We start from the raw sequence: 12,647 nt of genomic DNA on the forward strand, positions 1-12,647 counted from the left end.
AGAATTCCGGACAAATTAAGTGTTATCTTTGATGTCTCGTTACTCACCTACCGATGTGAAAAGTAGCGTTCTTTTTTTTCATATATTCCCCTGTCGTCATTTTTTAAACACCCTCCGTTGTTATAATGGGAGCGTGAGGGTTAGTGAAGTTCGTCTATTATAACCGACGCAATGTTATTTTTTTCTCTACTACGATTCATTGTAGAGTCTCATGATAGTCAAACATGCGCTGAAAATTCCTGCGAGCCTGCCGTTAATGGCGAACGATTTAACACTGGTTGCTTGTTTCCAGAATCTGGCAACACGAGTTGCCAGGTTCTGGAAGAAACAAGCAACCAGTGTTAAATCGTTCGCCATTGACGGCAGCCTCGCAGATAGTTTCAACGCATGTTTGACTATCATGAGACTCTACTATGAATACTAGTAGTGAAAAAAACAACTTTGCGTCGGTTATAATAGACGAATTTCACTAACCCTCACGCTCCCATTATAACAACGGAGGGTGTTTAAAAAATGACGACAGGGGAATATATGAAAAAAAAGAACGCTACTTTTCACATCGGTAGGTGAGTAACGAGACATCAAAGATAACACTTAATTTGTCCGGAATTCTCCTTTAAATCAAAAAAATGGCACAGATGCGTTCCAGGTCTTAATGGGTTAAGGCATATTTTGTCTTATTTTAACGTACTTCCTCATCTTGTAGACGCCCCGCATCACGGTGCCAAAGTTCCCGGAGCCCAGCTCTCCGTCCTCCAGGATGATCTGGTGGCGTTCCACCTTGGCGCTCCTCAGCTCGTCAGGGTCAGCGTACGGACTTTCATACACCTCTGTGTCCATGGGCATGGCTTCTGCTCAACACACACACACACACACACGCGCACACGCACACACACACACACACACATACACACACACACAAAATATAAGACGAAATATCCCCTTTTTTTCTGTTTCCTACATTCAAAAAACATATAAATATATTATTATATATAATCATTATATATTAAATTACAACTTTTCATGCATTAAAAACAATTCCAAAAATGTCCAAGTATGTCATAAAAAAAAGAAAAGAAAAAAAAGCTAGCTTAAAACATGAAAATAGCAGATCTACAAGCTCACAACACAGCGCAAATGAAGAAAATGAAGTGCAGGACACGGAAGTCTTGCACGCCAAAGCTGTAAGCAGCTGATGTTGAACATCAGCTTTCTATTCCCCATTCACAGCGCTGCTGGTCATTACGTCACACACTCATTATCCAATCACAGCTCACGCATGAGCAAAGAGGTTCCTTTAAATACGGCTTCATATTCTCTAGGTCTTTCTTGGTTGCTGAACCAATGCATTTTGTTAGCTCCTCCTCCACCCCCTGGCATAGGCTCAAATACTTGTGATTATCATGTATATCTGCTAATTCTAACTAATGTGTCAATGTACTGCTTATTGTTGACATTGTATCCCTATGGGGGATTTGTGAACTGTGTCATTTTTTGATTTGAGCTAAAAAGCATTATTTTACGCTTTGGGCTATTCAAAAATAGCAGATCTACAAGCTCATAGCGCGGCACCGAGTGCCGCGCAACGAGCTTGTAGATCTGCTATTTTTGAAAAATCGTGAAAATGTGTGCAAATCTTCTGAATATATATATTTTTAAAGCGAACATTTTTAACTCAAATCTTTGCTTCTGGGGGTCCCTGGAACAAAATATTTTGATCGGGGTCCGCGGCCAAAAACATATAATTTTGGGGGTCCTTGACATGAAAAAGATTGAGCACCACTGATATGGAAACATACGTTTTTCAGAATACTGAGATTTAGGAGACATGTAGAATCGGCTTCAGGTCTCAATGGGTTAAGCATTTCCTGAATATATGCTTAGCAGGCTGCTTCCACAAAATTCAGAAAATATTCTCCCAAGAGCGGAGCTTTAACGCCAAGCTTAACTGTATTCCATTTGTGGCAATAAATGGTTCTTTATCTACTTTGATGTGAGTGTTTCTGATTGAAAGTGAGGCGCTGTGAGCTTGTAGATTTGCTATTTTCACTAGTTTTGGGTCTCGGGCAAAAGTCTTATTTCTCTTTAGGGTCTGATTGAGCTAGAAGTGTGGGAACTACTGACTTTAAACCCTAGTCTATCCTTAGAGAAAAGGACTGTACTTTACATCGCGACGCGTTGTGAGCTTGTAGATCGGCTATTTTAAAATAGCCAAAGTTAATAGGGCTGAAGTGGTTAATGTATATGTTCATAATCAAAATCTACAAAGTAACTAGTAAGAAGTTTTCAAATAATTGTAGTGGAGTAAAAAGTACAATATGTGCCTCTGAGATGTAGTGGAGTAGAAGTACAAGTACTGACATTTGGAAATACTCCAGTGAGAGTGTGTGTGTGTGTGTGTGTGTGTGTGTGTGTGTGTGTGTGTGTGTGTGTGTGTGTGTGTGTGTGTGTGTGTGTGTGTGTGCGTGTGTGTGTACGTACCTGTCCCTTTGCCGGCCACCCTGATAGCATACGGGTTGACGCTCTCGGAGGACTTGTGTGTGGGTTTGCCCCAGCTCTGTGTCACAATATTAGACAAGGACACAAAACAACACAAAACACCTTCACATGTCAGAGGAAACGGTCTGAAAATGGAACCTATTAAGTATTGGATTATAAGTAACATAATCTCTCAAGACAGATTCTACTAACATAGTTTTTAACTCAAAGATTGATTCATGTAATTCTATTAATGTAAGACATTGGCCACAGCACAACCCTAGATGGTGCTAAAAGCACTGATGCTGAAACACACTATGTCGCAACTAGCAGTGGTGTAAAGTAACTAAGTACATTTACTCAAGTACTGTACTTAAGTACAATTTTTAGGTACTTTTACCTTAACTTCACTTGACTATTTCCAATTTTCTGTACTCTTACTTCTACTCCACCAAATCTCAGAGGCAAATATTGTACATTTACTCCACTACAAATATTTGTAAACTTTAGTTACTTTGTAGATTTTGATTATTATTACAAAACATACAATAACCACTTCATTTTGGCCATATACATTTTGGCCATTTGAAAATAGCAGATCTACAAGCTCACAATGCGTCGCGATGCGACGCATTGTGAGCTTGTAGATCTGCTATTTTCAAGATATTTGTATACATTAGAAAACTTGAAATTCTGCATAATGACTACTTTTACTTTAGGTACTTTAAGTACATTTTGATGCCAAAACTTTTGTACTTTTACTTTTTTGGATGTTTACTTGTAACAGAGTATTTCTATATTGCAGTATTGATACTTTTACTTAAGTGAATAAATTGAGTACTTTTTCCACCACTGATCATAACTAGTAATCAATCAATCAATCAATCAATCAATCAATGAATGAAGTTGGAGCACCTTTAGTCGTCCGGGTACAGAAGTGGGCATGAATCGTTTGAACATGCCCGCTACGGCCCCTCCCTGCAGAGAAGACCAGAACACATTCATAGGAATTATTCATTTGGATTAAAGAATGAGATAAATGTCATAATAATCAATCAGGTCATTCAGGTAGAGATATTATAACATGTTATACTTACAGGGTGGTCGCCTGGCATCCCAGCTGTACAATGACAACACATACAGTCATTAATAAACAATAATAACAACACATACAGTCATTAATAAACAATAATAACAACACATACAGTCATTAATAAACAATAATAACAACACATACAGTCATTAATAAACAATAATAACAACACATACAGTTATTAATAAACATAACACAATGTTGATCTATTCCATGACATTATTATTAGATGCCAGCCAGGACAGCGCCTAAAAAGCTAATCTGTTTTTCTTTTTTCCTTTTAAAGGAGTATTTCACCATGTTCAACATTATCTTCATATACAGTAATTGGTTCTTCTCACTAAAGCTCATTATAAGATGTTTCTGTTGTTTACTAGCTCTGTGTCTCAACACTGGGCTGTATGGACAGTACAGAAACCTTACTCTTAATGACGTCATTGGTAGGCAGCTTTGGTCGTTTCAAACAAGATTTGAAATACATTTTTATTTTATTCTTATGAATACAAGAACAAAAGCTTCTATTTCAGCATGCTACATTTACAGGAAGAGAATGCAATGAATGTCTGTAGCTTGCATTAGCTTGGAAATCCCCCATGGATGATGTCACTGGTAGACAGGTTTCTGAACTGTCCACAGCCCTCCTCTGAGACACAGAGGAGTGAGGGGAACAGAAATGGTGCCTTATTATTATAACGAGCATTAGTGAGGACCAATCACTGTATGTGAAGATAACATCGAAAATGGGTGAAGCGCTCCTTTAAGAAGTGTAGAAAGCTCCCTAGGAAACGTGTGGATATATGCAGTGTGTGTGTGTGTGTGTGTGTGTGTGTGTGTGTGTGTGTGTGTGTGTGTGTGTGTGTGTGTGTGTTACCTCTCTCAGGTCGTGCACATGGCTCTGTCAGCACACAGAGGAGACCGTCTGGTTTGTAGGAGTAGTGTTCTACCAACTGAGACACAGACAGGCAGACAGACAGACAGACAGACAGACAGACAGACAGACAGACAGACAGACAGGCAGGCAGGCAGGCAGGCAGACAGACAGGCAGGCAGGCAGGCAGGCAGGCAGGCAGGCAGGCAGGCAGGCAGGCAGACAGACAGACAGACAGACAGACAGGCAGGCAGGCAGGCAGGCAGGCAGGCAGGCAGGCAGGCAGGCAGGCAGGCAGGCAGGCAGGCAGGCAGGCAGGCAGGCAGGCAGGCAGGCAGACAGACAGACAGACAGGCAGGCAGGCAGGCAGGCAGGCAGGCAGGCAGGCAGGCAGACAGACAGACAGACAGACAGACAGACAGACAGACAGACAGGGATTAAGAAAGGGATAATTCACGACGCGCCGGTCGTTGTTGAGAAATAACCCCCGACAGGATGATTAAATGAAGGATCCCGCTTATCACACGGCTACTTAATAAATTAATTAATACATTGACCCACAAGTAACAACAAAACAAAGTATTTCCTTTCTTACGGCAATGAAAGTATTCCATAAGTGTTGCACTGGACGGACATGGTTGCCTCAGAAAACAAGTAAGTGTTGATCAAATAGAATACACGTTCAGTTACTGCATCGTCTATTTCTCACTTCAAATGTTTTCTAAAACATTGTTGAGAGCATCGTTTAGCTGTAAATGACATGGTGTTTGTTTACATGGCTGTCATGTTGGATACATAAAATCAAGCGAGTCTCTGATTTATCATTATGGTTTGCATGGACTTAAGGTGTAATCTACTGACCTGCCACAAGGTGTCAAACTTCTTCCCGTCCGGAATGGACAGCTTCCCTGTCCGGTCTCTGTCGATGCGATAATGTCTGACCTCTCCTCCTTGTAGCAGACACAGAGCATAGGAACCTTTCTCATCCCTGGGCCGGATTCTACACGCACACGCGCACGCGCACACACACACACACACACACACACACACACACAGAGAGTAAAATGTCAAAATAGTGATGCTATTATCATGATTTGTCCAGAAGTCATTTTATGCTTGGTTGCGCTCAGGTGTTGCACTCTGAAATTAGCAGATCTTTTCCAACATGTAACGCCATCAAGGCACAGCCAAAACACTATTAAATGTACTATTTAGTCGACTATAATCTTATGATATTTAGTCGACTAAAACTAGACAAAAACTAAAACATTTCAGATGACTAAAATGTGACTAAAACTAAATGGAATTTTAGTCAAAAGACTAAAACTACGTCAAAATGTGCTGTAAACATCAACACTGGTGTTTAATAACTCTATATTCTGATAATCATTGCTACATAGTGTTTCTTCAGTCCCAGAGATACAAAAAAGAAAGATATCAAATGGGGGTCTGTGGTCTAATGACGTGGTCAAAGGGGGGTCCGTGGACCCCCAGGGGACCCCCAACTAAAGGATTGATAGAATAGGAACCAAACGTTGGTTCCTACAGACCAGATATAGTTAATGGTTCCTTACAGGTCATGTAACTCAGAGAGTGTACAACCCTGTCATATCAAACGGGGGGTCCTTGAAGTTGAAAATAGGTTTAGAGTCACTGAATTAAACACTTAGTGGAACCTACAACACTGTACAATCCTCAGTGCTTATTATTGGGTCAAGCTCTCAGCCTGACCCGAGCCACGTTGACCTCCGCTATAAAACGTAAGTTCAATATTTAAAAAAAAGAATCACACCCAGTGTGAAGAGAGTGGTGCCTTTGATGAGTTAATTAGTGTAACTGGTTGCAACGTTGTGTTGCAATCAGCTGCAGCTGTTGAGGCTGTGCTCATACGGACGGACGGACGGACACACACACAAAGTCAGTCCTTGGAGTGGCTAGCACCAATCAAAAAAAGTGAAAAAACTAAACAAACAAAAAACGGTGTGGAATGACTTATTTGGGCCCATACTGGCAGTGTGTACAACACCACACAGGTTTACCCAGCAGCTGGCTAACTGCATTACATTCACCCATTCACACACACATTCACACACCCATTCACACACCCATTCATACACACATTCATTCACCCATTCATACACCCATTCATACACACATTCACACACCCATTCACACACCCATTCATACACACATTCATTCACCCATTCATACACACATTCATACACACATTCACACACCCATTCACACACACACACACACACACACCCCCATTCACACACCCATTCATACACACATTCATTCACCCATTCATACACACACACACACACACACACACACACACACACACACACACACACACACACACACACACACACACACACACACACACACACACACACACACACACACACACACACACACACACACACACACACACACACACACACACACACACACGCACACATTCATACACCCATTCACACACCGATGGAGGAGGAAACCATGCAAGGCACCAACCTGCTCATCAGGAGCAATTAGGGGTTCAGCGTCTTGCTCAAGGACACTTCCACACTTAACTCTGGGGGAGCGCCCCAGCCCGGGATCGAACTGGGAACCTTGCGGTTTCCAGTTCACTCTACCCGGCCACTCTACCCCTGAGACACTGCCGCACCGGCCAAAGTATAAAAATAAGGGTTATAGAGCTAAACATCTAAAATGACACAGATGTGTGGCTACACACACAGCTGCTGTGTGATGGATCTAAATCACTCACTCTCAGAGATCCTGTTATTAACAGACAAACATGTGTTTGTAGATCCACCTGACTGTCTGAGTCTCTCCTGAGTCTCTCCTTGGTCGTCAGAGGCCAACTGTGTTGTTTAGAACAGTGGTTTTCAACCTTTTTCATGCCAAGGACCCCTAAATTGATATACATTTGGCCGCGGACCCCCCATTCGAAAATATTTTAAGCCAGGGACCCCCCAGAAGCAAATTAATTTTCGCTTTAAAAAAATACATATATTCAAAGATATGCACACTTTTTCAAGGTTTTTCAAAAATAGCAGATCTACAAGCTCATAGCGCGGCACTCGGTGCCGCGCTATGAGCTTGTATATCTGCTATTTTTGAATAGCCAAAGCTAAGTGGTTAAAGCCACATGGGTGGCAACCCACGTGCTAGACCTCACCTATCACCAGTGATGTAAAGTAACTAAGTACATTTACTCAAGTACTGTACTTAAGTGCAATTTTGAGGTATTTTTCACTTTACTGGAGTTTTCGAATTTTCAATACTTTTACTTCTACTCCACTACATCTCAGCGGGCAAATATTATACTTTTACTCCACTACAATTACAGTATTTGAAAACTTTAGTTACTAGTTACTTTGTAGATTTGTATTATTATTACACAACATCCTTTAATCACTTCCGCCCTATTTCAGCCATTTGAAAATAGAAGATCTACAAGCTCACAATGCGTCGCGATGTGAAGCATTGTGAGCTTGTAGATCTGCTATTTTTCGGGTGAGGAGAGAGCCTGGCGAGCGCAGTCAGAGCACAGAGGTCAAGGCACAGACGGCTGTGTTGTTGACGGACACCGGATGCACGCTTATGAGAAACAACACAAATAAAACCTGGTGAAACAGTTTGCGTGCATTATAGCTCAAGATGAGGATAAAGGAAACATTCAGTCTAAATGTCCAGTTTGATAATTCACAACTACTAGGCTACTACTTTTGTATTTGAAACTTTACATTTCTCTAATTATAATAAACTTTCACGACAGCCTAAGTACAAATATCATTTATGTAAAGGCTACTATAGGCTACAGTGAAGTCTGACTGAATAATGACTGAAACGTTTTTTACTCTCGTGGGGATTATCTGACACATGTATGTATCTGTTATGAAAGAACAAGAAGAGAAATTGTACCATGAGTGAAACGGCTATAGTCCTTGGGAAACCATAAACCATAAACCTACGTAGGCTTACATCTAAACGAGTTGCCATATTTACATTTCCTACACAAATCTTTATGAGCTATATATTTCTGGAATGCGTAGTAACATTAAAACTCCACAAGATATTCCTCTACAGCCGTCTGTGCCTTGACTTCTGTGTGACGACTGCGCTCGCCAGGCATCTGCTATTCAAAAATAGCAGATCTACAAGCTCATAGCGCGGCACCGAGTGCGCGCTATGAGCTTGTAGATCTGCTATTTTTAGAAAAATCGTGAAAATGTGTGCAAATCTTTTATATACATTTTAACTAAAATATTTGCTTCTGGGGGTCCCTGGAACAAAATATTTTTAGATGGGAGGGGGTCCGTGGACAAATACATTTTGGGGGTCCTTGACATGAAAAAAGTTTGAAAACCATTGATAATATAGCAACATAAGTAAAATAAATAAAATAAAATAAACTGTTAGGATTTAGAAGACATTTCTCAAGCAAAGATTTGAGTTAAAAACTTTCGCTTTAAAAAAGTATATATATATATTCAAACTAAAGATTTGCACACATTTTCAGGATTTTTCAAAGAAAATTGCAGATCTACAAGCTCGTAGCGCGGCGAGCTTGTAGATCTGCTATTTTTATACAGCCAAAGAAATCTTAAAATGACACAGATGTGTTGCCGGTGTTAAAGGGTTAATAGTCATATATAGTCCATGAGCCAGAGCCCCAAAATTGAGCAATGATTATCGAAAGAGTGGGCAAAACCAAACCTATATTAAATTGTTCATAGGGTCAATATGAGTAAATAAATATATGATAACCTTTCCACAGGAGCAGCTTTTTCATAGCCTGGTAAACCCTCCCTCCGGAAATCTAATTTCTATTTGATTCCAGGAGTGAGTCTGGCCTGATAGCCCATTGTGGGGGTTTCTAGTGGAATTACCAGCTAACCGAGCCTATCAGCGTCGTCGCACATCGTTCTGTGATTGACAGCGACAGTTGGCCAATCAGGTGGCGAGTTCGAGTGAGCCCAAAACACGAACGGCAGCCATCTTTTTCTGTCCGCTATAATCTCCGCGATTTTTTGACTTCAAAAAGCTCTCTAACTTCTATTTTGAGGCACGGAATTTACTTATAAGATATCGTTTGGATAGAATTTAGTTGTTTAACTTCATATATGTGGTCAATTAATCATGACAAAGCCTATTTAAAAATAAAAATTTAGAGAACCGGTAGGGGTGGGCAGTGACACCCATGTACCCGAATAAGGCAACCCATTTTGGGCTTGGCTGTCTCAAAAGTCCCGTTGACGTCACATTAGACTGGTGAACTGCTGATTGGCTGAAGGGGAAAAAATATCATTGGCTGAAGGGGTTGTCAGTCAACGGTATTACTTCCGCCCAACTCAGCCTGCAGCCAATATTGCAGAATGGGCGATAAGGCCAGACTCACTCCTGGAATCAAATAGAAATTAGATTTCCGGAGGGAGGGTTTACCAGGCTAGCTTTTTCATGGTTATCACACATTTTGTTATTTTCCCCATACGTACAAGACAGGTGAAAAAATGACAAAATTTAAAAAGGAGTTATCATAATGAAACTTCCTGAGTTGATTACTTACATGAAGACAATGATTTATCGTATTACAAGTTTTCTGAAATTGTATATTTAAATATGCAAATTAGGCATTAGGAAAATATGCCCACAATTGCATAACTTTCCAGAATCAACATTGGAACATTGGACAAAGCCAGAGTCAACATACTTATTTCATTTTGTTAAGATGTTTGAGTCAAAGGTTTTTAACGAGGGAATATTCAATATCTGGCTCAATTTTGGGGCTCTGGCTCATGGACTAAATGCCTAATTTGCATATTTAAATATACAATTTCAGAAAACTTGTAATACGATAAATCATTGTCATCATGTAAGTAATCAACTCAGGAAGTTTCATTATGATAACTCCTTTTTAAATTTTGTCATTTTTTCACCTGTCTTGTACGTATGGGGAAAATAACAAAATGTGTGATAACCATGAAAAAGCTGCTCCTGTGGAAAGGTTATCATATATTTATTTACTCGTATTGACCCTATGAACAATTTAATATAGGTATGGTTTTGCCCACTCTTTCGATAATGAAATCTTGTCTGGCTCATGGACTAATATTGTTATAAACCTTTTGGGTGAAATGATTAAGACATATCATGAGGTTTGTTTTGGTTCAGTTTTTTTCAGTAATAAAATGCCATTATCTCTGACTCTATGGGATGTGTTCTTTATGCATCCACTATCTGTGTTCAATCTAAAATGACTTTGTATTCATCTCAAAGTGGGGTCCAGGGACCCCCAGGTGGTCCTTGAGGGGGTTCCAGGGGGGTTCCCGCCAAAATGAGTTATAGCATAAAACATTTGACAAGTTTACCCACTTTAAACCCCATATACACCGGCTATACTGTACAAGCAAACAATTTTGAAGATTTCTGAAGATTTTAACATCACAAATCTTGTGTCCTTGGAAAGGAAAGTCCTTGGGTCTTTTTTTCTTTCTTTTTCCAGCAGAAAAGCTGTTATTCAATCTGTCATAATGTCTGTGTTTGACTACGGTGATGTGCTGTACATGCATGCTTCAATCTCCACACTGAAGCCTCTTGAAGCAGTCTACCACAGTGCCCTACGTTTTATCACTGGTGATGACTATCACACCCATCACTGTATTTTATATGATAAAGTGGGCTGGCCATCTCTCGCAGTACGCAGAGAGCAACATTGTATTCTTTTTATGTATAAGGCCTTGTGTGGTAAACTTCCTCTATACCTATCTTCGCTCTTAGAACCAAAGGTTACTGGACACTCAACACGTTCACAAACACACATTAGATATAACAGTCCTCGTAAGAGCAGTGAACATGGAAAGACTGCCTTCATGTATTATGCTCCACACAAATGGAACAAACTTCAGGACTCTCTGAAACTGGAGCGATTGGTCTGACTCTCAATAGAGACATTCAGGGTGCTTCTTGAGGACACACTACATAGTAACTGTACCTGTTTCATGTAACACTATGTTTATTTGCATCTGTGATGATTGTAATGTGATTCAAATGTTTGTTATTGTTTTTCATTATGTATGTATTTTATATGTGTTATATGCTGTTATCAGGGCGTCCCTGAAAAAGAGAGCTTGCTCTCAGTGGGCTCCCCTGAATAAATAAAGGAAAAAGAAAGGAAAAAAAGGGTCCCTGGCACAAAATATTTTCAGATGGTGGGGGTCCGCGGGCAAATACATATGAATTTGGGGGTCCTTGACACTGAGGTAAAATGTACATGATGAATAAAGGCAGATTGTGTCCAGTGTTGCCATGTCTGCTTTATTATAAGAGACTTTGGGCTTCTTTTCCTGTAAAGTGGCTTGTATATATTGGTAGTTTTGGCTTGTTTCTAAAGTGTTTGAGCTTCCTAATGTTTTTATTATTATCATTATTTAAACCAGTGGTTCTCACATATGTTCAAGTCATGGACCCCCAAATTTGTCAAATATGTATTTGTCCCTCGAACCCCCGATCTGAAAATGTTTTGTCCCGTACCAGATGTGTGTTGTTAGAATGTTTCAGATATATTCAAATATTCCACATTTTATTTCAAGATTTTGTGAAAATAGCAGATCTGCAAGCTCACAACGTGTCGCATAGTGACGCGCTGTGAGCTTGTAGATCTGCTATTTTCAAATAGCCGATCTCATTTACAGCATATAGGTTTGTTTTGGCATTTGGCTTGTTTTTCAAGCGTTCTCATGTTGACAGACGGTTACAGTTACAGCTCAGCATGTATTTGGTCACTAAACAGGAAGTCATTTGCAACCTCTCACAGCGGAAACCACAGTGCTTCTTCTCTATGTCTCTCTGCCCCCCTCTCTCCCTCCTCTCTCTCTCTCCCTCCCTCTCTCTCTCTCTCTCACGGCCCCTCTCTCGATCACGGTCTCTCTCTCTCGCTCTCTCAGGCTCCCCCTCCCTCTCTCTCTCTCTCTCTCTCTAGCCCCTCCTCTCTCTCTCTCTCACCCCCTCTCTCTCTTTCTCTCGCTCTCTTTGTCTCTCTCTCTCTCTCTCTTGCCCTCTCTCTCTCTCTCCATAGATAAAAGGAAGTTTACTGTAAACTTGCGCCACCCACCCACCCACACACACCTACACACACACACACACACACACACACACACACACACACACACACACACACACACACACACACACACACAC

At 40.6% G+C, this 12,647-nt stretch overlaps 2 protein-coding genes across 2 annotated transcripts in view; one reads left to right on the plus strand and one right to left on the minus strand.

Moving 5' to 3' along the window:
* LOC308077758 (BRCA1-associated protein-like) overlaps nt 1–12,647 on the plus strand; it is an 801,007-nt gene that overhangs the window by 547,911 nt on the left and 240,449 nt on the right. The gene's annotated exons all lie outside the window — the stretch shown is intronic.
* Nucleotides 1–12,647, minus strand: part of syk (spleen tyrosine kinase) — a 36,302-nt gene that overhangs the window by 10,560 nt on the left and 13,095 nt on the right. Inside the window, exons 6-11 of the mRNA XM_080419258.1 lie at nt 5,301–5,439; nt 4,443–4,518; nt 3,576–3,598; nt 3,394–3,456; nt 2,482–2,557; nt 692–851 (exon numbers count right to left, since the gene is read on the minus strand). Of these exons, the coding sequence (XP_080275384.1) occupies nt 692–851; nt 2,482–2,557; nt 3,394–3,456; nt 3,576–3,598; nt 4,443–4,518; nt 5,301–5,439 (537 nt within the window). The remainder of the gene's footprint in view (nt 1–691; nt 852–2,481; nt 2,558–3,393; nt 3,457–3,575; nt 3,599–4,442; nt 4,519–5,300; nt 5,440–12,647) is intronic.

This window comes from Gymnoscopelus braueri (genome assembly GCF_963280865.1).
Source record: "Gymnoscopelus braueri genome assembly, chromosome: 22".
Taxonomy (NCBI): domain Eukaryota; kingdom Metazoa; phylum Chordata; class Actinopteri; order Myctophiformes; family Myctophidae; genus Gymnoscopelus; species Gymnoscopelus braueri.